The 27779-nt window shown below is 37.7% G+C and overlaps 1 protein-coding gene across 2 annotated transcripts; it reads left to right on the top strand.

Annotated features, from left to right (window-relative positions):
- Positions 1-156: 156 nt before the first annotated feature.
- On the top strand, positions 157-27396 carry stn1 (STN1 subunit of CST complex). 2 transcript variants are annotated; one of them, XM_039734455.1, is made up of 10 exons: positions 157-255; positions 5811-6010; positions 8970-9065; positions 10582-10659; positions 14475-14642; positions 16149-16263; positions 16347-16500; positions 21482-21604; positions 22290-22362; positions 26804-27396. In XM_039734455.1, exons 2-10 carry the CDS (start codon positions 5878-5880, stop codon positions 26959-26961), a joined length of 1098 nt encoding a protein of 365 aa, XP_039590389.1. In that variant the 5' UTR covers positions 157-255; positions 5811-5877; the 3' UTR covers positions 26962-27396. The 2 variants fall into 2 exon arrangements, with proteins under 2 accessions (XP_039590389.1, XP_039590380.1); XM_039734446.1 differs by having other exon boundaries at positions 16344-16500; positions 26804-27395.
- The last annotated feature ends 383 nt before the right edge of the window (positions 27397-27779 follow it).

Genomic DNA, 27779 nt, shown 5'->3' with positions numbered 1-27779 from the left:
ATGGCCTCTTCCAGATATTATTGAGAAAATGCGAGTCAAATTACAGGGTAGCTGTGATTGGCAGCACATTGATCCAATAGCGTTATGGCGGGGGAGGCGTCAACGGAAGTTGAATAGCACTAAAAGAAGGGTTGTATAATCGATTACCGAGACAAATCACGATCCTTTCCCACCCACTAGAAAGAGTTGTGGGAATATACGCATGTATAGTGTCAGCTTTTGAAAATCCCTCCAGATAAAGAAATGTAATTTTATGTAAGTACTCGGGTGGGGTTCGCCATGCGATTCTATAGATGAAAGCAAGGAACTTATGTCCGTTTAGCTATATCTTCTTTCTTTTGCTTGTATGGTAATATCTCAGGCTCTCGTTTCGGAGTGGCCGAGGGAGGAAATCTTTAGATAAACTGATAGGTAGGCAGTTAATCCCAAGCGACAATTTCAATATTACAGCAGCGTACACATAATGACAGTCGACAGAATTACATAGAATATGCTAATATTTGAACAAAAAATAAAATGTATATATTAGGGTAAGCCTCCCTAATTCGGGGAGTTTATAAGAAACCAATGATTTACTTCATGACGTACTAGTACATAATACACAATAATGGTTGCGTCATATATTTGAACTATTAAAATAGGTGATTCGATTTAAATGTCCGAAGTCTACATGTTGTCGATTTTGATGGAAATCTGTCATTTTTATCCCTCTAATAGAGGCCTAGATCCCTATTAAAGGATAAAAATATATTCGTAATCACTGACCTTAAAAATAAAGTCTGCAACAGTACCCCAAACACTTTGAAATGTGTCACTTTTAACCCTCTGGGAGTGGCTGTCAGAAGACTATGACCACCATTTGAGAATCAAATATAACAAATATATTTAAGCATCAAAATAAAAATTTCACGTGCATATATTGCCCCATTTTTTTTTGAAGCTTAATGAAAAGGAGTAACTTTGACCCCTCCTATCCCATTGGGGGTGAACCCTTGGGGTTGGTTGATGTGGCATTCACAATTTCATGTCCTTCTGATCCTTTTTGCTGAGGACACCGTTTTGTTTAGTCTTACTCTCATAAGAGTGTAATTTCCTGCACAAAACATATTGAAAACTGGCCAAACAGTGAGAGCTTTTCAGATCTAGAGGGTCAAAAATAGGGTGGAACCCCAAAATGCTTGACTTCTTACAAAAATAGACAAATGGTAGTTGAACTGAATGCCGTACACGTTGAGGTTCTCTAACCAGCAAGTCATTATGTTGATAAGTGAATTCTTATGAACACAGTAAAAAATAAAACATTTCTATACTTTGTTTAAATTGGTATTTATTAAAAAAAAAAGTACAGAAAAAGCATTGTCAAGCCAGTTGATATGTTGTAACTTTTTGATGGCAGCTGTTAAAAAAGCTCTTTAATAACACACCCTTGTGCTGAAGGCGCTGTGCAGGTTGACCAGGGTGTCATGCGGAGGGTGTGACTGATTATTTATGATAATCAGCAGCTTAGACAACATCCTCCTTTGGGCCACTGCCTATCGAGATTCCAGACAAGTCCCGGGAACAGAGCCAACCTTCTTGATTCGTTTATTTTATCTGTTGATGTCTCATGTTACGTTTTTGCCTTAACGTTGTATCAGACATGGTCATGAGTAGCCCAGGAGTTCCATAAGGAACTGCACTGGACTTTTTCCTGTACACCTCAGACTTTACATGCAATACTGAATTATGTCATCTGCAGAAAATTTTCAATGAGACATGCATAGTTGGGTGTATCAGCAGTGGGCAGGAGAATAAATGCAGGACAGGAAAAAAGGACTTTGTTAAATAATTCAAATTGAACCGCCTGTACTTCAACATCATGCTCTATAATGAATCACCCCTCAGCTGACATATTATACAGAGTGACACTACGCTGGTTTAGCAAATATCTTAACAGGTAATGATGCTGTGTGCTATAAACAGTACCAATATACTGTGTCAATGACTGACATCCTTTACTGTAAAACTGTGACTTATTAAGTATTTGACAAAATACGTACTAAGTAATTGCAGCACAAACACTGGCTTATTCAGTTTTAATTAACGTGAAAAGATGCCGACAAAAGAAGAGAAGAAGCGGGCCACCCAGGAAGCAGCAAGTGCATCAACATCTTAAGTAAATGAATGCTAAACGTACAGAGAAAGATAGATAGATAGAAGATGTAAAGTAGCAATGCATAAGTCAAGTGTATTCGTGCCGTTACTGGTCTTATATAATACTCTACCGTGGCTGTCCGTTTATCTGTCCAGGATTTTAAATCACGTGTAGCTTGTAAACCGTTTGAGCTATTGATCTTAAATGTGGTACACATATACTACATGACCTCTACTATCCGCTTTCGGGGTGATGGTTGACCTCCAAGGTTATTCATATTTTTATTTTATTTTACTGTATAATCAACTCTCGGCAGTGGCCAACAGGGCGGCCGTGCGGCCCATGTGTATGGGCACTGTTCTCATCCCTACCATCTTTGCCGTCACTTCCCCTACCACTAAGTGCCAGCTTAAGTGAAAAATTAAAGAAAACGTACTAAGTAACTGCAACACAAACACTGACTTAATCAGTTTTAACGCGAAAAGATGCTGACGAAATAAGAGAAGAAGCGGGACGCTAGGGTGGAGAAAACAAGAGCTGCTCAAGAAGCAGCAAGCGCGTCAACCTCTGAGCAAACGAATGCTAAACGTACAGAGAAGGAGTATGAAAACTATAAGTCAGGTGTATTCTCTACATGTTATCGTGCAGTGCGCCGTTACTGGTCTTTTTATAATTAATCTTGCGTGGACTTATTCTTTTAAAACTAGGAACTCACAGAATAATTAAAAAGCAAAGTACAGACAATGAAGAAATAAAATTTCGTACTAGTAAATGAGCTGTTCATAAATGCTTTATCACCATTATTGCTATCAAAGAGAGTTAATTAAACATTTTATAACTATTTACAATATTTCTTCTTAGCAGCAAGTACAAATTCAAATTTATTGCCATGTGATTTTTTAACAATGAGATTCTTTCATCTACTACTGTGCTCCACCTACTATGTAAATTACAGTGTTATTATATGATGCGGTCACCACAATCTGCAAATATTACAGCCGCAGGTTGTTTTAATATTATTATGGAAATACCTGGTTTGTCTTTAAGCACTGTGTTAAGTATGAACAATGACTCAGAGAGCCAGGCTGCCCTCCCTATTTCAATTCTAGATAAGTAACTTTTTTGTTGTTAGTGCTGGCATTTTTTAATTTCACAGCTACAAAGATCAGATTTCAAGAAGCAGGAGAAGTAAGTTAGTATTTCAGTGGTTCACGCGCGACAGTCTGCCTTTGTTTGAATAGGTTGCATTGGTGATCTGATATGCCATCTGGAGCAGCTTTCAGACTGGTGAAACAGGAACACACAAAAACTAGAGTGAGTGTGTGCAGGTGGATAAAACCTGGCTTTATGATTGTTTTGGAACATGCAGAGCTGATAATAAAAAATCTTTAGCAGAAACATGAAGGACTTAATTTTTATTAGCATATTTAAGAAAACTAAGCTCAGGGGTTGAGATGTCAGAGATTTTTCTGGCCCTCCCAAGGAAAACTTGGCATTTAGCGATTGCCTCTGATCAAACAGAGTTGTACATACCTTAAACTTTTGACGTTAGAAGATGTGCTTCAAAATGATATAGGGCTGTCAGAACAGACAATACTATTCAAATATTATTCAAATGTATGTAAGAAAATCATAAAGTTGTTTGTGTCTGTTTTGTTTGTTTTGTCATCAATTATGTAAAAACGAATTTTCACAGAATTTTCAAGTGTGTTTTAAAACATAGGCTATATAGCTTATCAGAGAGAGGAATTAAAATAGTGGGAGGCAACAAAAACCAGTGCCAATGTGGGGACTACGACTTTCATCAGGCAACAGGAGTGCACTGGGGCTGATGGGAGGACGGCATTGTCAGCACACACAAAGTTTTGTATTTGGAGAACTCTTTTAACATCTTTGCTGGATTACAAGACAAAAGGGCAGTTTTCTGGACCCTGAGAAATATATGTGCCCAAAATGAGTGTACTGTGTTGGCAAACTCTTATCGAAAAGGCGTGCTAATTTAGTTTTAGCAACAAAAAACTTTTAGAGTGTTATCAGTAGCCTTCCATGTGTGGCATTCAAATGAATTCTATTTGATATGTCTTCAGTAAGTTTTATTTTCAGTTCCACTGTTTTATCTTTCAAGGTTTTGGTTTAATTGTTAAAGATGAGGTGTGTGTTTTTGGGAAATTCATTTTAAATTGTTGACTGCCAAATTTTAGTCAGTCTAGTTTATTATACTTTTATATCATTTACTAGCATTTCCAAGTGCAGTTTTTAAAGGAAAAATCAGAAAACATTGCCTGAATTATGAAATATATAAAAACCAAACTACAGGGAAAGAGGACCTCAAAGTGCAAATGGGAAAGGTACTGTATAAATAAAATGTGTTATTATCATTATTACTATTATTAAATAAACAGCAACGCAGCCGTAGCACAGACTGAGCCTGCCTAAATGGCATTTGTGCTTTGTCTATCATCTATCAGGGCAGGTAGCTCATAAACCCCTACTCCCACAAACAATTTTTCACTACCCATCTTTCTTTTTCTTTCTTTTAGTTTCTCTTTCTGTCTAAATCTCCATGCTGGTTTAATTTCTACTTTGCTTTGACACTAGCTGTCCTCTTAACCACTAATTTAAAAACCTTCTGGACAGCAGATGCCTGTAAAGCCCAAAATTGGGCGCACTTCTAATAAAGGCCCAGAAACACAATTTCCTGGTGTCCCTGAACTCGTAGGCCTTTAGTGTTCCTTAAAAAGAAAGGTCACTAGTGCAGCTCCCCAGATACCTGCTCTGTTAGAAGGATAGCACTCTCCCATTTGTTACCTTCAGAGGCTGCATGCTTTCCATTTACTGGTAAGTGGGTACACCTCTGCCTTAACTGACTTTATAAGCTCTGTGCCTTCACAAAGGTACAAGGTGGGTACATCCTCTGGTGTCTATTAGAACATGGTCAGATATCCTTTCAATCATCTGGATAATCCTGCTTGTGATTAGGCTGCAGCACTCATCTTCCTACCGGTACTCCTGACTCTTATCCTTCTGGGTCACCTAACACACACACAGGGAATGCTGCCCTGTAGTTGTCCCTGTACTTCCATACTGAGGACAATAGAGCCTGTTTTGCAGATACAGTGTGTCTCAATCTTTCTGTTTTCATGGTGTTCTGTGGCACCTCCTTCTGCAGTGTAACAGTGGTGTGGATCTCCGGTCCTAGACAACCTCTCGCAAACCAGGCGCCCCCCTCACAATACATATTTTAAAATTTTCTTTAAAAAGTTTAAAAGCATGAATATAGGTAGGTAAGGAGTACAGAAAAAAAATGTGAATTCATTCTGCATTTGGAAAAGAAGATACCCATGCTCTCTCTGAGTTTTCACTAAGCTGGTAAACAATACTGATGATTTTGGTGCAGTAGTGGCATTGGGTTCTGTTCCAATTTCGTGATGATAAGGTGATCACACTTTTATTTGTTAGTCATTAAACAGGAGTCATTTTAAAGGGGCACAGATGGCTTTGATTTTTAGAATTGTGGTTCAAAAATCACCTATTCTTTTCAAACAAATAAAACTTGCTCTTCTGCTGTGCTCCCTTAAGCAAAAGCAGAAACAAAACCACTTGTCACACTTTCATTCTGCTTTCTGACAAGGTCGTCGTCATATTGAAATTCTTCTGTTTGTTTTTCTCTGTGCAGGTTTCCTAAAGAATGAGGGAGCACTGGTATTTCATAGTGCTGCTCCTGTCATTTAAAATCCAGTCAAATGCATTCTGAGCCAGAAAATACAGAGGAAGAACCCTTGCCTATTCTTTGGGGACTGGATCCCATTTTCAGTGCATTTGCAAAGCTCTACATCAAGGATATACTGGAACTTCAAGAATCGTACAGAGTGCCTGGTATTATGATTTATGCTAAAATACTTTGCATTCCCTCATTTGGATAAAGGGTACACAATTTAAATAATTGTTATCTGTCTTCATTAATTAACTAGCTGAAGACATAAATAAGGATTTGATTGAGTTCAATTTAAATTACAAATTCCATTATTTAGTCAATCTTATTAATATAAAAAGTTTTTAATTATGAGCACCATTATCACTTCAGACATAAAAGCTAATTAAATTTACATAATGTAAAATTCAGTGATGAGACTTATAAAAAGAACAGAATGCCTATTTGATATAGATTATTAGCGTCTTTGCCTATATTCATATCTGTAGTTTTAAAAATATTTTGCTCAGCATCTGCATATGGTTATATATACTGTGGGTGTATATATATATATACATATAGAGAGAGAGTATATATATGTGTGTGTATGTATTGTGGACCACCAGGCTGGCAACACAGACATATATATATATATATATATGGTAGTGCTTATAAGTTTACATACCATGGGAGAATTTGTGAAGTATTGGCCATTGTTTGTAAAATGTATGTAATCATGCAGAAAGCTTTTCTTTTAATTAGGGAGTGTGCTCAGGCGAGGTGATTTATTACCACATAACTGCGTGTGCCCTTTATAAATCATAATCATAACTGAAATCACCCAGATGAGCCTGATCAAAAGTTTACATACCCTTGAATGTTTGGGCCGTTAATATACACACAAGTTGGCACACACAGGGTCAAATCAAGAGTAATTAAGGGTGAATGTCCACTCTTGTAACCTCTTGGCTTGTAATCAGTGTCTGTGTATAAATTATCAATATAATTTCATACACAGCTGCACTGACTTTGCTGAGTACCAAACCATGGGAGAAGCAAAAGATCTGTCAAAGGAACCGGTGAGAAAAGGTTGTTGTTTTATAAAAATCAGTAAAAGGATATAAAAAGATATCCAGAGATCTGAAAATGTCTGTCAGTAGTGTTCAGACTCTGAAAAGAAAAGTGGAAAGTTTGGGGTTCTATTGTTACCAGGCCATGGTCATGTAGGCCAACCAAGATTTTAGCCACAACTTCCAGGATCATTTCTCGAGCTGCCAAGAAAAACCCACAAGCCACTTCAAGCCACTTCGAGCCACTGAGATAAGGTTTCTCTGCAAACAAGTGATGTTCATTTTTCAAGATTGACAATATAAAGGTACGGGGGGGAAGGTACAGGGGGGCGTTGATGGATGCATCGTTTGAGTTTCAAGGAATAAAGCCTTTACTGTGCTAACAGTACAAAACAGCCCACTTACCATCTGCTAAACAACATCTAGACAAGCCTCAGAACTACTTGAACAAAGTCCTTTGGAGTGATGAGACCAAAATTGAACTTTATGGTCACAACCAGAAACGCTAAGTTTGAATAGGACAGAATAAGGTCCATGACGAAAAGTACACCATAACTACTATGAAGCATGTAGGTGGATATCTGATGTTCTGAGGTTGTGTGAGCTACAGTGGCACATTGAGTGAAAATTGATGACAAGATAAATGCAGCATGTTACCAGAAAGTAGTGGATGTAAACTTCCATTCGTTAGACTTGAAGCTGTGCATGGGACACACTTGGATCTTCCAACATGACTATGATCCAAAACACAAGTCCAATTTGACCCTTCAGTGGCTATAGCAGAAAAAAGTGAAGGTGCTGGAGTGGCCATCACTGTCTCCTGACTTCAGTTTCATTGAGCCGCTTTGGGGAGATCTAAAACATGCAGTTTATGCAAGACAACCCAAGAATGTACAGGACCAGGAAGTTTTTTTGCCAAGAAGAATGGGAAGCTGTACCACCTGAGAAAATCAAGGGTTTTATTTACAACTTATCACAAAAGACTACATGTCTTCATTGATACTCTAGGGGGCAATAAACAGTAGTAACAACTAAGGGTATGCAAACAGGGATCACCTCATTATTGTCCTTATTGCTATGTTTTCTTTAATGGTCATGTTATAATGTGATGCATTATAGTTTAACTTGGATTCCATTAAAAGTAAAAGAAATGTCTTTTACCTGATCAGACATCTTTGTCTTTAAAGTATGGTACACATCTTACAAATTCTGCCAGGCTATGTAAACATAATGAGAACAAATGTGTGTGTAAAATTCAGGGCTAATACCAAAAGTGCAAGAGAGCTGGCTGAGTCATAGCTCTCAAGTGAAAACGCCTTTAACAGACATTTGGACTTGAACCAAAGAAAAGACTTCATGACGACACCATTCGAGCCCCACCTCATTTATCCACCCCCATCTTGATAAATGTAATAATAATTTTCTTCACTGTAGGAGATTTCTTCCATAAGACTGCTGATTATAATGTTGAATAAAAATGCACTAGCATTTATTACCATTTCATTAAAAATTCATGGTGCCTCATCTTTTATGCCTATTCTAGTGTCTAGTGAAGATAGCCAGAGCTTATGAAGGTTAACATAAGGTCAAAGACTAGATAGAGGCCAATTGTGCTCTATTATACTGTAAATATAATAGGTGATATACTGTATAGAGTTGATGTTTCAGTTTAACCTTTAAGATAATTAAAGATGAGAACAAGCTATAATTTAATATAAATAGTTCCGTAATACTTTACAGAATGCATAATGTCATTATTATTTCTAAATGTAAAGTAAGGCTGAGGATGAGACAAGACTTTATTCAACAGATGGATCCTTAGATGAACATAATATACTGAGGTCACAGTGAAAGAGGATCACATGCTTCCCATGTCCATGTGGATATTTTTCAAGAAACGTCAGCTTGCTGTCAGCAATGATATCACAATTGTGTACCCTGTGCTTGTTTTGTTAGAATCTTTCTTTATAAATGATGAATGGAGATTTCAGACAGTCGTGGGCTGTGTGTATTTGTTTTCACAAAGTAATGTAATGTAATTTGCAGTGTTTAAAAGAATACTTTATCTTTTCAGGCATTTTCTTTTATAAAACTCATCCAGTAACTAAAGTAGACATTTTCGGAACAGTTGTCCACAAGAGAGAACGAGAAGACTTCTTTTCTTATGGGGGTAAAATTGTTTGATTTGTTTAAGTATGAAATGTTATAGTGACCATAAAAAAGCAGTTACCCCCAAATGATTCTCAGCTTTCTCACATCTTTTTGCAAGTCCAGACAAATGCATTATACTTTAATAAAAAGAGAAAAACTTAATGAAATATGTACATTGAAATATATATATGGAAATTATTCAAGTTCAAGGGCAAGCTTATTGTCACATTTACAGTACTGTACAGTACACTTTCTGCATGTCACAATTCTTTAGCACCGTGATCAGCAACTTACTACTAGTCAAATTCAAATACTTTTTAAAAGCAAGTTAAGCTTTTGTACACTTATACAGTATTAGGAAGGCAATATAGATGCATGGGTATATTAAGCTACAGCTAGATGGTAAAGATGAGGTAAACTCTGTTCCAGTCTATGCTGCTGCTTCTGCCTTCAAGTAAAAGGCCACCCAGTTCCCAATAGGTATTTCAGCAGTACACTATGGTGGAAGCAAGGGTTATCAGGACACATGCCCTGCATGCCAGCCAATGTAGCCTTATCAAGATATACTGTAAGTGGCATCAAATGACATCACTAGACCCCTGAAGAGGAGGAGAATTTAAAAGACTGAATCACAGCTAATTAAACAATTGTCAGTTACTAAAAAGCAATATGGACAGCCTGAGCAACATATCTAGTAAGAGAAGGTTAGGTGGGTCCTCTGACCTGACTAAAATGTTTTGATTGATGGACATTTTAATATTAGCAGGTAGTCAATACTAGAGCTTGGTTGTCTCTATACTTAAAAACCTTTACAAAAAAAAATATTTTTAATAAGCAACCAAGTAACTATTGACATATACAAATTCTCCCTTCTGTTGAACCTTTAGAGTTCCTAAACTTCATCTTGGTGGCCTCCCAGATTTACTTCCCACTTACCTAGATACAAAATGTTGGGGAATTTCTTATACTATGCACATTTGCACTTGTACCATTTTTCTTTTTCCGAGTCTTTATTTGTTTTCTCGATTATTACTTTTTTATACTATTAATCCCAGATTTGCTTTAATGTGCAATTGACTTTTTAAATTATTTTATTTGTAGCTGTACTAACAAAGAATTGGACTTCTTAGAGTGAGGTCTGTTAAATCTAATTGGGTGGAAAATACCTTCATTGCTCACAAGAAGATTCTTTTGAGCTAATAATGTGACTTATTTAGGTATTTCATTGTAATGGGAACAAGTACTTTTGAAATTAGACTTTTTCTAAGCTTTCCCTTTTCAAAGATCTATAGGATTCTGTTTACAATGTGTCCTACAGATTTTTATGGTAATTGATGGCAACAACTTTAATTAAATAGATTAATTGATATTTTACACTATGACACAAAAAGTGAACTGTCGAAGGGGTTAAATATTTCTATAGCCATTATACATACATTTGCTGAACACTCATAGCACTTTACTCTTTGTTAAACTTCATTCTGCAATGACATTTGATAGTTTTGTTTTTTTTTTTTTTATTGTAATACCTGCAGTGGATGACAGCACTGGAGTTATCAATTGTGTCTGCTGGAAGAACACATTATGGAAAGAATACACAAAACCAAGTACATGTGAGTTAGTTATTGCTTTTATTTAATTTTGTTACAAATTAATAATCATTCCTTTTAAGATTGCGCATTTTATTAAAAAATGTATTCATATTAATCAAAGGCAAGCTTAAAACGTTGGAAGGTAATGAATGACAAACATAAGTCATAAAATCTTGTAGGCAACATTTGTAAACTATAATATTGGAATATTAAGGAAAAGCAGGCATCCTTGTGGATGGAAATGCTTATTTTTAACCCCAAACATACTACACATATACTGTATACAGATGCAGGAAAAACTTGCTCAGAGAATAAGGACAAAATTACTGACCCTGTTTTCTGAAGAAAGCTAAGACAGCATATTTTAGATCAAAAACAGTTTCATTTTAAATTAGTATTCTCTTGACAAAATATTATGTTTAGAGCGAGTTTAAATTAGCATTTTCTTTCTAAAATGTTAAGTACTTTACGTAGTTTAGGTAAGAACAGGCCATTCAGTCCAGCATAGCCTGTCAATGTCTAATTGCCTAGTTTTTGCATAATACTGTAATACTGAGATGAAATGTGCAGGTCCCTTAGTCTTTTAAAATGATGTTTCTGACTCCAACACTTTTATGATATTATTATTATTATTTTGTAGACACCTGTACCAACTTCAGTTTACAAAATCAGGATGTACACTAATGGTCAAGAGGTTAGGTTAGCAAAAACTGAAAAAAAGGAAATTTTTGAATATTACAAATGGGTCTTCTTCAGGGAACAGCTAATAGGTTACAACCTCCAGATGTTTTACAGTAGTAAATTAAGCCATGCAACTTAAAGCAAACAATTTGCACAGGTGTCCCAACTTCTGTTGATTACTTAAAAACTTTTGTATATTTGATAATTACCCAGTGAAATGTTATAATAAAATATATTATTTGTGCAAAAAATATTCTTTACCAGAAAAATTGTAGAAAGTGAGTAATTAAATGCATATCTGAAAAAGATGGTGATTATTATTGATTGTTTATTACTATCTGGGTCACTCTTTCTTTCTACATCATGGGTGTCAAACTCCAGTCCTGGAGGGCCGCAGTGGTTGCAGGTTTTCTTTCTGACCATGTTCTTCATTAGTGACCATTTTTGGTTGCTAATTAACTTCTTTTTCTTTAGTTTTAATTCACTTCACTCAGGCCCCTTAGTTGTCTGTTTTTCCTTAATTAGTAGCCAAACAATAATAAGACACGAAACAAGCCTCCACATGACCAGCTCACCTGTGTCCATCACACAATATGTGAAAATAAAGAAAGGTGGAGGTCTCAGTAAGATTGATCTCCGAGGTCACCCAAACATTTTAACGGTGTTCTTAGAAAAACCAGAAAATCAACAGTTTTGGAAATGTCTGCTGTGCTAGAATGAGAGCAGCAACAAGCTGTGGAATTAAATAACGTGTTTAATGAACAGCAAGAATTGTAGTTTCTTATTAAGAAACTGGTTGGAGTGAAATTGGTTGGAGTGTGACGTTTCAGTTTAGCTCATAATCTTTTGGCTTGTTTCACATCTCATTTCTGTTTGGCTATCATTTAATAAAGAAACAAATCAATTCAGAGGGCTGGACTCTTCTAACAAGGCTATTAAAGTGATGGGGAAAGGAAGTTAATTAGCAGTGAATCCTGGTCAATGATTAGTAAAAGGGTTAGAATGAAAACCTGCAGACACTGCGGCCCTCCAGGCCTGGAGTTCGACACCCCTGTTCTACATAGACCATTCAGTTTTCTTCAACAGTATCACATATCATAGCCACTATTGTGAAATTTTATTCTGTGATTACTTTTTTCCAATTGGTTCTTTTTTTCACCTTTTTGGCACAAAGAAATTTAAATTTTTTATCATTCCTTCCTCTGAGAACACCATAATTCAATCCCAAGGACAAATAGATATGTCACATATTTACTCATTAACTTTACACAATGACAGATATTTAAAGATAATAGCCTTAGAGTTTTATTTCAGGTGCTGCCACTGCCTGTGTAAAGGTAGCATGTTCTCTCTCTCTATCTATGAATATTCGAGTTTCTTCCCATGTCATAAAAATAAGCTTTTTAGGCTAATTTATTTGTGCCTCTAAATTGACCCAATATTTGGTTTAGGTATGTGAATGAGTGCATTCTGCGATGGGCTGGTATCCCATTCAGTGTTTCTTCCTACCTTCATCTTGATCCTGTCAGTATCAGTCATGGTCTGTACCACCCTGTAACAGAGTAAACAAGTTTGACGGAAAATTAATTTTCCATTTTGTAGTCAAGAAAACTAGCTAATATGAAAGTCCATCCTACAGGAGGAATTATTAAACGATGAAAGAAATATTACTGCAAGTGCTGTTCACAGTTATGCAGTACAATGTCATGGGTAGTCAGAACTTGTCCCAGCAACAGCTGATACACATCTAGTCTTAACCGTAGTGGGTCTGTTAACCAATGGCAAGTGGTAGTATTATGAACAGTGCACACAAATTAGCAAAAAGAGTGTTAGGCTTCCAGAAATACCCACAAACATGCCAGGACCTTCACAGGAGTGTCTAGAGATTCCCTACCTCAGGTAGCCTGACCCTAAAACTCAACAAGCACACTTTGGTCTACACAGGCCTAAAATGGGGCCTTTACATTTAAAGTTCAAAGTATAATTTTAAATGTTCCAAATAACACCAAATATCTCCCACAAGGGAGAGGAACAGTCAAACCTCTGGCTTGAGAGACAAGTCCAGTTCAAAAATCATTATAAATAAATACATTTATTTGAAATAAACAAAAAGGGCAGAAAATGCTTTGCCTAAAATTGCAACCCAGGGCAAATTAGTTCCAGTATGAAATCTAAGAGCCAAAAACGAAAGACAGAAAAAAATAAATCTAGAAACCAGAGAATCAATACCCACAATGAATGCACTCTTCATCTTTAATTGAATCACTGAAGAACCAACTTCCCAGCCCCAAATATAAATGGCAGTAACATTAGACTATCCCTGCCTCATGGGGTTTCACCCACAACACATTAGGATAATATACACACTTAAGTACATAATACATAAATACTTACAATAAAAAGGAAATATAGGCATAAGCCAGATAATACATCCTGGATGTAACATAACAGATTGCAGAGCCCCAAATGGAAGAGCCATGCAACAATCTGTGGAGTAATTGAATTAGGGTCTGTATCTGCAAAGGAACCAAATTACTTGCTGAGCCATTATACTATTGATGAAATAAAGAAAAAAGTGATGTATGACTGTCCTAATTTAAAATAACAAAGTAGAAAGAACAAAAAGGAGAAACTTTATTTGACCCAGTTTAGTTGAGCATGAAAACATTCTCCATCCAAACAGTTATTTTTGTGATTAACCATTCAAATTAGTAATTTATCCTAAATTTTATTTTTATTAAAAATATGTATTCAATTAAGATAATCCTTAAGAAATGAAATCCTACTTGATTATATATGTAGTAAGTTTTAAGATATTACAACAATCTAGAAGGAAACCAAGACCAAGCAAATTGCTTCGAACAACTTTCTGAAGAGGTTGTCCGTTTATCCACAATTATACAATGCAGAATGTTAGGCAACTTTTGCTATTTGGTTGGACCTCTTTTATCAGTGAAATGATCATCAGAAACATGACATTTTTATTGAGTACAGTATGTTTTATTCTTAAAAGACACATAGTAAAGAAAAGGTCACTGTAGATATACAAACCAGAATTAAATAGCTACATGATTTGGATTCTTAATGCTGTTTGGAAAAACAAATGGACAGATGAAAAAACACATTATAATATGCTTTTTATTTATCTCTCATAGCAAATATTTCATATCCCACAACAGCGGTATTTAATGTGGCCGATCAGATGAGGAAATTGCAGCAGGTGGTACAACGGCAGTCCTGCCTTGAAATTGGTGATGTGATCAGAGTCAGAGGTCACATAAAGAGTTCAAGACAGCAACGAGAAATTATCGCCTGCACTTATTGTAAGGAAAATGACATATACAACTCTTTTATGATACTGTACACATCCATTCCATTATTATGATGCAGTCATTATATATTATACAGTCTTGTGTTTTTATTTGTTTGATCAAAGTATTTCTGTGTATATTTATTGAATATGCACAGAAATATCACTACATAAAATTAATTTTGGTGTGCTTTGAAGTATAATCAAGTAAGATTACCTTGTGGAAAATATTAACTATTCATGATGCAAGCATGATGCTCCATTTCACGATGGTGATATTTGTCCCAATCATTTTCCATCCACTGTTAGAAGTTGATTAAAGTAGTAAAAATCAGAGCAGTGCAGACAAAACCATTATCCCTAACATTATTCAGCATTTCTTCCTTGGTTTTGTCTCAGAAGGCAGATAAAAGAAGTGCCCTGTATCTGGAATTGGGTCTCATCCTACTGGGTCATACCTAAGACTCCTCCATTGCAAGGGGTACATGAGCTTCCTGACTAGATGCCCAAAGCATTTCTTGCAATGTTTGTCTTCCATGTTGCTTCAACTATTTACCCTTTTACAGCCGAGAAGCTGTTTTCCTCTGCTCTTACTCCAAGTCTTATTCTTTTGGGCACAACTCATGGTTGGACATTAGAAATGTAGATTGGCTGGTAAACGGAGAGCTGCATGGTGGTTTTGGCCACTTTCTCAATCCAATCAGAAGGGAGTGTTGCACAATAGGAGAATACCACTCAAAGGACTGTCTTGCTTGTTTCTCTCAGCTTGCATCCAAAGTAGTCTCTTCTTTACCTCTTGTCATTTTCTGGCCAGTAAGAAATTGCTATAGTTCTCTACATGAATCTAGACTCAAAGGTTCTTTTTGCTGTAGGCAGATTTTAACCTCAAACTGGGCTCTCTTCTGGTTAAACCGAGAATATGTTTTCAGAATCAGCTACTTAAACACTTCAGGGGGAATTACAGTTCAGTTTGGTGGTCATAAAGATTGCTGCAGCTTATCTGAGCTTTCTATTACCTTAAATTTCCAGGTTGTTTAGATATCTTCCTGCTTGCATGGTTTTAAAGGGCAAAATGGCCCCATTTGTTTCTCTTTGGGGCAGTGACATCTTAGTAGTTGGAGAGTAATGAGCAAACGTCTGTTACTCATCCGAAGCTCAAAGTTTTAAAGGGATATATGGCCCTACTTCTGACTGAAGACCCTGTGCCTCTCTTTACTAGACCAGAGGTGTTCTGACCATCTGTCAGCCCTGTCTAGCTTTAAGGAAAGGCACTGCTGGGTCACCTGTCCTCTAGTTCAGATTTACAGGCAAGCATCACTTCTCTGTGTGTTGATGTGTACTACGTATGATAAGACGGTATTTGAAATCTCTTTCCAATAATTGGTACTATACTAGTTTTGTTTTTAGATGGAGTAAAACTTTTATACATTTAAGTACTGTCTACAGTACATTTTCCTTAGAAGAATGAAAAGGATAAGGATTTTCCAAAAGTCATGTTTTCTTTTTTGATGACGCATAGATAAAGTGGAAGACCCAACATTTGCTCACCAAATTTCTTGGATGTTAGAAGTCCCGCAGCTCTATCGACATTTTTATGACAAACCCTTCCAAAATGCTTTTATCACTTCAGACAAGTAAGTGCAGAAAACATTCTAATACTGTATTCATGTGTACAGTGATGAGATGTTCCCAATTTCACAATTAATCTCTTCAGCAGGAAAGAATATCTTCCATTGACTGGCCTGGTGGGACAGCTAACAGAGAAGCTGAAAGAATTTTTGCAGGAGACAAAAGTGCAGACTTTCTCTCTCAAAGACCTAGAAACTGTTGAATCTTTGGTAAAACTGGCTAGCCTTCCTGTTAACCCTCAGGTATGCATACAGTTATTTACTCTATACTTATGTAAATGAGAGCCAATAATATTTATATTTGATAACTTGCAGATTTCTAAGTCAAATATTCAGTAAGGCACAATTATTACCCATTTTGAACAGTCTTTAAATTATTATTAGTACAGTATTTAAATTGTCAGGTTGCACAGTGGTAGCACTGCTGCCTCGCAGTAAGGATTTGCCTCCCAGGTTATCACTGCGCGGAGTGGGCATGTGTCTCCCCGTGTCTGTGTGGGTTTCCTTCAGGTGCTATGGTTTCCTCCCACAGTCCAAAGACATGCAGGATAGGTGGATTGGAGACCCTAAATTGGCCATATTGTGTGTGCATGTGTGAGAGTGTGCACACCCTGCAGGTAGACTTGCTCCAGCCCTCTGTGACCCTACTCAGGATTAAGTGGGCATAGAAAATGGTATGGTATGCCTTGTCTAAAGCAAATATACAATTGCATTAACAGCTATCCTTTCTATTTAGCATTGCTGCTTAAATGTAGCATTTTTATTTCTTTGGTGTTGTGGGTTAACAGGCAGACTTGAGGATTATAATCAGAAAAAGGTGACAACTGGACAGGATCAGGTCCAAAGAAGGGAGTGAGGGAGGGAGTGACGGAAGGAAAGGATGACTAAATAGATAGACAGATAAAGTGGCAACAATTACACAAACCATTATGCCACTATGGGAAGGAGGGCTCATCTAGGGGACAGTCAGCACTGTAACTCTAGCAAGATATTCTGGAAGGGATATGAGCAGGGATAGTAAGGAGAAATAGAAGATGTAGCCCAGGACAGAATATTATATTCCTTTAGAATGCTAAAAGGCACATAACAAACATTTAAGAAATGTGACTCACCAAAAAAAGAAACATTACATCTGACTAGAAAACATCAGCACTTGGTCCCAAGCAGTAACAGCAGGGACTACATTGCCTATTTAAAAGGATAGACAGTCAGGGGCAACACTTTACTGCAGATATGGGTAATTAAAGACTCAGGAATTTAGGGGCGCCTGGATCTTCCTGAGTGAGTTCTAGCCTGATGTCTTTGTTGTAAAAGTAGGACTGCTCCTGATCCTGGAAGTTCTTTTGGAATTTCACCATAGTTGACCCTTGGATGAGGTTTTCAATTGATTTGAGTGCTTGGAGTTTAGTGAGCTTTGGGCTTTAAGGGGACTTGTGGCAATAGGAATGAAGGCCAGTGCCTGCAGAAGGAGAGAGACAGGGAGTCAAAGCCAAGAAGCAGAGTACGTTTTTGAGTGGTTCTGAGTGGATGAGCCGTTTCACCTAGTAGACAAGCATTGACAACTGAATAATTAGGCCTACATGGACAAGAGGTTTGTTGTCATATCCTCTTTTTTGGTACCTTGTATGTTTACTTGTGTTTAGCACTCACTTGAGTTTAGTTATAGTCGGCTAATATTTTGAATCTGCATGTTCTGGTCTCCTTGGCATTGTTCCCTCTGAGTGGCAGAGTAATTAGAAACACATGCTTCCTGTTCAAAAAGGTATTTTATTTTTTTGGGTTCTAGTATGAAGTAATTTATGGTACAAAGTCAGCACGTGTTATTTGTATCATGTTATTAACTGTTTGCTGGTTTAGAAAAATGAAGAATGTTTAGAAAAGTAACAGAAAGTAGGAAAAGTAAAGAAGGCAGAGGTCATGTTAATTCTTACATATTAAAAGTTAATGCAGTGATGGATGTTATTTGTATAGTGTTGAGCATTATTGGGATTTAAGGAATCAAGATTTTGAAGTGATCACTTAACCAGTAGCTAATTTCCAATAACTACAAGATTAAAGCTGACATAGGCCAGTGTTGCTCTGGCACACTTTTCACACATTGCTGAGTCCATTCTTATATACAATTGAGGCTTTTCTTAGGGCCGGTTTATACTTCACGCTCAGAACGCGTACATGCCTGCATCATGGCTGCCACGCGTTCCCAGCGTTCATTTCACACGTTCTCTGAGCAGGTCCTCAGAAGTTAACGTGACGCGTGCGCGAGTTGCAGTACCAGCAAAAAGTCGGGGGGCGCAGTGTGCTAAAAGTCGGAACCTGACGTCAGTGTCTCTGTTTACTATCTACATGTGACAGAAAGCCTCTATGCAGATCCTACAGGATAAATGCTTCGATGTGGTGAAGCAAAATGCCGACATACAGATGCATTCGTGGGAGTTCAGGGTGATGTTTTTAGATGGGTACAGAATTGGCTCACACACGGGAAGCAGAGGGTGATGGTGCGAGGAACCTCATCAGAACTGTCCGATGTTAAGAGTGGTGTTCCACAGGGGTCAGTGCTATGGTCGCTGCTATTTTTAATATATATAAATGATTTAAGTAGGAATATAAGTAACAAGCTGGTTAAGTTTGCAGATGATACCAAGATAGGTGGACTAGCAGATATTTTTGAATCCGTTATATCATTACAGAAGGACTTGGATAGCATACAGTCTTGGGCAGATTTGTGGCAAATGAAATTTAATGTCAGTAAATGTAAAGTATTACACATAAGAAGTAAAAATGTTAGGTTTGAATACACAATGGACGGTCGGAAAATCGAGAGTACACCTTCTGAGAAGGATTTAGGAGTCGTAGTGGACTCTTAAGTTATCGACTTCCCGACAGTGTTGAGAAGCCATTAAGAAGACTAACAGAATGTTAGGTTATATAGCACGATGTGTGGAGTACAAGTCCAAGGAGTTTCTGCTCAACCTTTATAATGCACTGGTGAGGCCTCATCTTGAGTACTGTGTGCAGTTTTGCTCTCCAGGCTACAAATCCAGAGAAGAGCGACTAGGCTGATTCCAGGGCTTCAGGGGTTGAATTATGAGGAAAGATTAAAAGAGCTGAGCCTTTACAGTTTAAGCAAAAGAAGATTAAGAGGTGATATGATTGAAGTGTTTAAAATTATGAAGGGAATTAGTACAGTGGATCGAGACAGTTATTTTAAAATGAGTTCATCAAGAACACGGGGACACAGTTGTAAACTTGTTAGGGGAAAACTCGCACAAACATTAGGAAGTTTTTCTTTACACAAAGAACGATAGACACTTGGAATAAGCTGCCAAGTAGTGTGGTAGACAGTAAGACGTTAGGGACTTTTAAAACTTGACTTGATGTTTTCTTGGAAGAAATAAGTGGATAGCACTGGTGAGCTTTGTTGGGCTGAATGGCCTGTTCTCGTCTAGAGCGTTCTAATGTTCTAAAAACAGGCAAGCTTTAGTTCTGCCTTTTATAGTTCATTTGAAACATTTGGAAAAAAAATGTGTAAATTAGTGTACACTGTGGTAGGCTAGTGTCCTCTTTAGGCGAGGTTCCAGTCTTCCACTTAATATTGCCAGAATAGATTGGTTCATGCCACCCTGTTTGATCCAACCTTCAGCAAAAAAAAAGAAATTGAACCATACACCACCTATACCATTTACAACTATATTATATATGTTAGTTGTAACCCCAACCAAGCAGGCTGGTAGGTGCCTTTACAATGGCGATACATAATGTTAAAACTATATAGGCCTCACTCTCATGCATTGAGTGTGATCCCGTGCTTAGGGAGGTGGGCCTTACAAAATAAGGCTGACTTCAGTTTGTTTTGAGTTTGTATTTCCATAAATTAGAAATTCCTATGAAGTGTGAAAATGGGCCCATTAATGCACAGATTTCAGCCTATATCTGCTTTATGTAGTGTCTTTTTATAATATTCAAACCATATCACATACTTCAGTAGATATAGACAGTTTTTAAAAATTCTCATTTTCCATCACTCATTAACAAAATCCCGAGATACCTAAACTCCTCTGCTAAGGGCAGTCCCCCTCACCCCCTAAGCTCTTTGAGCATGTGAAAGACACTATATAAATACATTTTATATTATTATTATTACCTACAGTGAGCAATTCAGTCTTATAACCTGATACTTGGAGGTGCTGATCCTCATCCCTTCCACTTCACACTCAACAGCAAATTACTCAAGTGTGTGCCGAAGGTCACAGTCAGGTGAGACAATGATGACAGCATCATATGCATAAACCAGCGATGCTACCCCTAGCCTCCCCAACTGGGCAACCTCACATCCTTCACTGTGCCCTAATATCCTGTCCATGAAACCACAAACAAAAGTAGTGACAAGATACAGTCTTGATGGATTCTGACACCCACAGTGAACGAATTTGACTTAACGCCTATTATTCATAGACAACTCTCCCTGCATTTGTATAGGAAATGAATAACACACAAAAGCAGCCCGCTGCCCCATCTTTACACAGCACCTCCTACAACACATACTGTGGGACACAGAAATATGAAATTTCCAAATCCACAACTTGAGGTGGATAGAGTATGTTATAACAGAGGAGACTAGGCAGTCTAATGGTCTGGAATCCCTACAGATTTAATTTTTTTCTCCAGCCGTGTGGAGTTTTTTTTTTGTTTTTTCTGTTCACCCTGGCCCTCGGACCTTACTCTTATTCTATGTTAATTAATGTTGACTTATTTTATTTTCTTACTGTGTTTTTTATTTTTCTATTCTTCATTATGTAAAGCACTTTGAGCTACTTTTTGCATGAAAATGTGCTATATAAATAAATGTTGTTGTTGTTATAAAGATGTTCTGGGCACATATTACTAGGTGGAGACCCTGCGTCAGACTCAGAACAATCTGGAGGGATTATATGAGCTGGCTTGGGAATTGCCCAAGAAGAGGTGGAATCTGTAGCTGGGGACATGGAGGTCATGGACTGACCTGCTTAGTCTGCTGCCACTGCAACCTGGAATAACCGGTCTTGTAGATTTCCTCTGCCGGCATTTCTTTTACTGATGTGCAACTCCAGAAAAAACTACAATATTTCAAAAAAGTGAAACAAAAAAAAAAATCTTTGAAATGCATACTTTTTTTTTTTTGCTTTTTATAAAATCAAAGTCATCCATCCTATGTACTGTGTTTCTAATTAAATATTTATATTTTTAGAACACTGCAGCCGGGGGCTTAGTCTCTAAACAGGTGCACAGTCTGTTTAGGCAAGCTGTTCAGATGTTGCAGGAGTTGGGTCTGGTCTTCCAGAAATGCTGTTTTCCAGAAGAGATTTTTCAGGTAAAAAATAAATGTGATACAAGGTTTGCATTACATAAATGAATAGAAAGGTTCGCTGGGCTCATTAAACCACAGCTGCATGTGAAGGCAACACTTACATGAGTCATTCTTTTTTCTACGAAATAATTCTTCACAAAGGTTAATATGTTATCAAGTGGACTGGAGAAAAACATTCTTAATGATATCTTTTTATTCTTAGTTATTGTTAACGGCCTGTTCTTATTTTGTCAGTTAGATGTTACTTGCTTCAGCTCATATTAATGACTTTGTACAGTACATGACTAACTGACAGTGACTCTGAACATGAGTCAGTGATTAATGAAGCAGGATTCAAATTTTTTCATTAACAGTAAAGAAAAGTTCAACACATGGTGAACGTTCATGACAGATATGTGCTGCTGCTATTTTATGAATATTCCAACACTACAAAATTCCCAGTGTGAGATCAGCTATACTGGGTGTAGGTGCTGCTGTGCACTGATGTTTTTGGTTGAGTTCTTTGTAGTGTGACTGATGATTAATCAGTAACTTATTCAGTGCCTTTCAAACCAAAGCATTTGCCTTACAAAGCAAGTATTTATGCCACAGTGAAAGGAGCAAACCATGTTCTTGTTGTGTGTACAATAAGTCCAAAGTAGGTTGATGTTTTCTTTGATTCTGTCTTTTTTATTTTTTTTTACTAAAGGTAACCGAACAGGATAAGGAGCTATGTAAGCTAACAAAGGAAATAATTAAGGAGGACTCTAAAAAGGAGAAATGTAAGTGGTGTTCCCTTTTTGAGCTATTCTTAAAACTAACAATGACTATGCCTTTTTATTAGTCAGCTTGCAGGCTTTATTTGTAGATGCTTTAGTTTGCTTTGTGCATTGAGTCATTTGGGGGTGGCAGCTGCAATTATTTTGTCATTTGACGTACAGGAAGCAGTTTTTGTAACAATCTGTGATGGTTAAGAAGATTGTACTTTTTATTGTAAATAACACTGGTGATTAGGACCTAATGGTTTGTCACTAATTAATCCCTGTAGCTGCAAGGCCGGTAGTAACTGGAGTACACTATCAGACACGTATGAGACCATACAAAGTTCTAATAATAGAAGAAGAACAACAGTCCTTGGCAATGGAATGATTAACCATCACAAAAGAGCTAGGAAGAGATCTTTTTAAAAGTGTTAAGAGCCCCAGGATTTAAAGCTGATGTCACATGATGCAATTTCTTCGGCTGCTGATCTCATCACCTGAGCATGTCATATTTCATGAATAGAAACCACAGGAATTGTCAAATTAAATATTTCACATTTCCAAAGTATCACATGCTCACTCCTTTTTCAGCTGGTGACTATATAAAGGTTTTACAGGTACAGTGAGTTCAGCCTCTGCCCTTATTTTCCCATTCTGTTACCTTACATAAAACAGGCAACATCAGACAGACGAGTCTCTCCTCAGTCTTTCAGGTCTAAAACACCCAAGTTCCTTATCTCTTACCGCGCCCCAAGTTCCTTATCTCTTACCGCGCCCCAAGTTCCTTATCCATTGCCGCTCCCCAAGTTCCTTATCTCTTGCCGCACTGCATTATATGCACTGTACGTCCGGGTTAGCACTCATTGGTTGCCAGCTTTCATCCACACAGAGCCTACCACTAAGGCTTAAGACAAAATCAGGGAAAGTTGCAGATGGGCTGGATTAAGTCACTGGGTATGTCAAACTACACGAACAGCAGCATGGCACAACTGCCTCATACTCACTTCAGTTATGTACAGTCTGTGACTTATAATTGAAACAGTCACGTACTGTGACAGGGCCTTCAGGGTAACAGGCTTTGCCGAATGGAACACTGACAATCAGATGGAATGAAGGCCCCAAATATGCTAAAGTGTAGCATGGGAAAGGGGGAGTCCCTTATTACTACCATTCTTGAAGGGCCGCTCCTTGATATGGGGCAGGTCAGGTTATGCCTGTCCCTTTAAATGGTGAGTGGGGCTTAGAAGTGCAGAAACACTGGAGCATACCAAGAAGAACTCTTCAGGCCAGTGTGTCAACACAGTAGCTTTTGAGGATACCCTAAAAGTAGGCTGTGCTTGCTGTGTAAATCAGCCACATTCCCATAATTCCAAAAGTTTGGAGTCTGAAGTACTGTCAGAGGCAGGAGCTTTTCTATTGGGAGGAAAAGAGGCAAGGGTGTACCGGGGAAGTGTGTGAATAGAAAAGAAGTGTTACGCATGCGACCAGAATCCCCATGGTCAATCCTTTACAGACCTACTGTAGGTATATTGTTTAGGTTTGTAGATTATAATAAAAAAAAGCCAATACATTTAGCAATACACAAGATGTGAAGTTTAAGTTTATTCTTTACTTTCTCATTGTTGTTTAATTTTACTTCCTCTGTAAATTTCTTTCCCTTATTAATAAAATGCTTTTATTGTTTTTTTAAACTACTTTGAACTCCCTAGTCCTTGTTTGGTTTAGGGAGAGAGCTCATAAATGCCCCTTAAGAGTCCACAGTCCTAAATGTAAATTTTTATCATATATACAGTAGATTCAGGAAGTATTCAGACCCCTTCACTTTCAAGTGGCATTACTGTATTGGAAATTTAATTCTAAATTGATAAATTTGCAGTTATTTCCAATCAATTTTCATGTATTCACCCAAAATGAAAAAGTCTAAAAATGTTCATAGAAAGGTTTGCAAATTTATAAATGAAGAAAGACTGAAATCTCTCATTCATAGAAATATTTAGATGTTTAATTTAGCATTTTGGAGAAGCCCCTTTGCCAGCAATTTTCACTTGGAGTCATCTTGGGTAAGTCTCCACAAGCTTTGTACATCTAGATTTTGGCAGTTTATCCCATTCTTCCTGGTACATCCTCTCAGGCTCTGTTAGAATATGTGCTAAGTGTCCATAAATGCCATCTTAAGTTCTCTCCACAGATGTTCTATGGGGTTTAAGTATGGGCTTCGGCTGGGCCACTGAAGGACAGTCACAGACTTGTCCTGAAGCCACTCCACCATTGTCATGAATCCATGCTTCAGTTCTTTGTCATGCCAGAAGGTGAACTGTTGTCCTAGTGTAACTGTAACAGGTTTTCTTCAAGGACCTCTCTTTATTTGGCTTCATTCATTCTTCCCTCAGTTGTGAACAGCCTCCTTGTCTCTGCCACTGATAAGCACCCCACAGCATGATGCTGCCACCTTGGTGCTTCACTGTAGGTATGGTATTAGGCAGGTGATGAGCAGTGCCTGGTCTTCACCAAAGATAGTGCTTGGAGTTCTGCCCAAAAAGTTCAGTTTTTGTCTCATTACACCTGAGATTCTTTTTTTTTTTCATTCCTTCAGAGTCCTTTAAATGCCATTTGGCAAATTCCAAGCTGTCGTAGGCCCATAATTTAGAGTGTCTTCAATCTGTCCACTCTTATCATAAATACCTTATTGATAGAGTTTTGCTGAGATGGTCACATTCTGATAGGTTATTCCATTTCAGCAGAGGACTTCAGAAGATCTGTTAGAGTGAACATAAGGTTTATCTCCCTGAACAAGGCTGTTCTTGGCTGGTTACTCTAAGTTTTACCAGACGGACAACTTTAGGAAGAACATCTTTCATTTCACAATTATTGAGGCCACAGGTGCTCTTGTACCCTATCCCTAATCTATGCTTCACCACGGTTTTATCAAAGATTTCACAGAGTTCATTGGATGTAATGGCTATGCTGTTGTCCAGTCATACAATGTGATTTGTGGGTCCTTATAAACACAAGTACTTTATGTGCCTTTCTAAATGAAGTCCAATCAATTCAGTTTGCCACAGGTGCACGCCCACCAACTCCTGGCACCTCCGAGCCACGTTGACTGTTCATAGAGGCATGTTTCTCGTGGAGGTGAATCACCATATGCAGCGTGTAAAACGGTTTTGCGAGGGGTATCTCATGGGATCCTTAAAACAATCCTTTACAACTGAGGTTAAAACACAATGAAGTAAGCAGTCTTTAAAAACCGAGTTTTCAATTACGACGCACGACTACGTGCACCATAGCAAACTGTTTTACACGCTACATACAGCAATTCACATCCGCGACAAACGTGTGTCTTCTTAGATGCTCCTGCAGGAATACGGAAAGTCTACGTGAGTCACAGGTGCATCTGGACTTTGCAAAGACGACAACAACTCAAGTGACGAGTTGGAGGTGGACACATGAGCGATGGCGGTCCACCAATTTTCAGTCACGGACGATTGTGTGTTGGTTTGTTCCGTGCATTGTTGCAATGTTGCTTTTCTTGCTGATTTATTACATTACTGATTTTTCAAATGTTAATTTTCTCCCTGTGCTTAAAAATCATTAAAAAAACGGCCTGATTATGCGGCGTATGATATGCCGCGGGTTGGCTAGTATTTATTATTATAAATAAGTGCACAAAGCACGCTCCTCTCCACAATTCTCATATAACAAACCAATAATCCAATAAATAATCCTCCAATCTCCCAGACGCTTAGCCACCCTGCCTCCCAACTCAGCTTGTCCGTCTAGGATTTCCCAGAGTCCTTTATAGTCAATGACCCGGAAGTGTTTGTCCCTCAGTCCATGTGACTTTCTTTTACTTCTGGGTCAAGTAAAAACACCTTTTCTTCATCCCGAAAGCACGTCATTTCCTCTGTCCATGTGACTGGGACGCACCTCCGGGGTGTAGGGAAAATATTCCCTGGGCCTCCCTGCAGCGACTCCTGGCGGCCCCCATGGCATCCAGCAGGGCTGTGCAATAAAAGTCCACTGTCCATAATTCCCTGCTGGCATTCGGGGCATCTCCATGCAGCAAGGAGGACTCCATCTGGCAGTTTGGGGGTGTTGGCCAGGATACACAGCCGGCAATCCCTCACATTGTATAAATGAGAGATTTCAGTTTTTGATACATTTGCAAACCTTTCTAAAAATAAGTCTTCACTTTTTCATTATGGGCTACTGAGTATTGGTAGGCAAAAATGACAAATTCAGCCATTTAAAATTAAATCTATGACACAAAGTGTGCAGAGAGTGAGTAGGTCCAAATACTTTCTGAATCCACCTTTTTATATATATATATCAGTTAAGTAAAACAAAATTATTGCTGTTTTAGTTTGAGTCATTCTAAAATAAATTCTTTACTTTTAATAAAACGTAAATGTGAGGTTGCACTCCTGCTATCTAAACAATTAAACTCTGCTCTTATTTACAGATGCTGAGAAAGGCTGCCATTTCAATCATATTTTCTCATGTGTGAGACAAAGCTACAATTCCAATATTAGTGAAGCAGCCATGCAACATGTCCTTAGTATTCTGGAATGTGAAAGTGAGGTGATCAGAACAATGGACAACCACTATGCAAGCTTCTGAGACCTTCTGATAGAGGGTGGTACTCACAGTTCGAAGCACGGTGTTTTTTGCACTTTTTTATTATTTTGACATCATGGTAACAATTACAGTGGCTAAAATAATGAAAGACCAACTTTTTTGTAGAGTTTTAAAATTAAAACTCCAGGAACTATGTATTTTATTTTTTCCATTATACCTTCACAAGGTTGGGATAAAGAAAAAACTTTTCTAGATTCTGGACTTATAAGCAGTAACATTATAATCACATCCCAAGGCAATCAAGAACTGCTATTTTTTCTTGGAATTAAGAATTTGTAAAGTCTAAAGATATTTTATTATGTTTCCTAAGTTGTTTTTTAAATTTGCTGATTTTTACTAAGATCATCATGAACAGTATTTGTATAATTATATGAGAATAAATAAATGTAATAAAACGCAAAGAAACTCATAAAGTGTCTGTGGCACCTAATGGCAAACCCTGTATATTATAAAGAGCGCAAAAGGTACTAAAGAAAACGTGTGTTAACAAAAAAGTCGAAACTAGTCCTGTTGTGTTGGTCAAGTCAGCCCTAAGATGGAGGTGATTTCGTCTATGGTGGTTTCTGGGAGGAAGAGGCGTACACAGATGGGCTGACTCCAGAAGTGACGTCAGAGGTGGTGGCACATCGATCTTCTTTTTTACAAAGGGGAAAGAAGAAAAGATACCTTTATTGCTTAGTGCCCTCGGTTAGTCCAGGGTAACATTGTCATCATCTAAGCCCGTAAGTTGTTCCGCAAGTGCAAAACCAAATAGATCGGGCAAACATGAGCCATGAAGTAATGAACAAGAGATAGGATAT

The sequence above is a fragment of the Polypterus senegalus genome, chromosome 1 (assembly GCF_016835505.1).
Source record: "Polypterus senegalus isolate Bchr_013 chromosome 1, ASM1683550v1, whole genome shotgun sequence".
Taxonomy (NCBI): Eukaryota; Metazoa; Chordata; class Cladistia; order Polypteriformes; family Polypteridae; genus Polypterus; species Polypterus senegalus.
The sequence above is the reverse complement of the archived record's forward strand: the minus strand, read 5'-3'. Positions and strand labels throughout refer to the sequence as shown.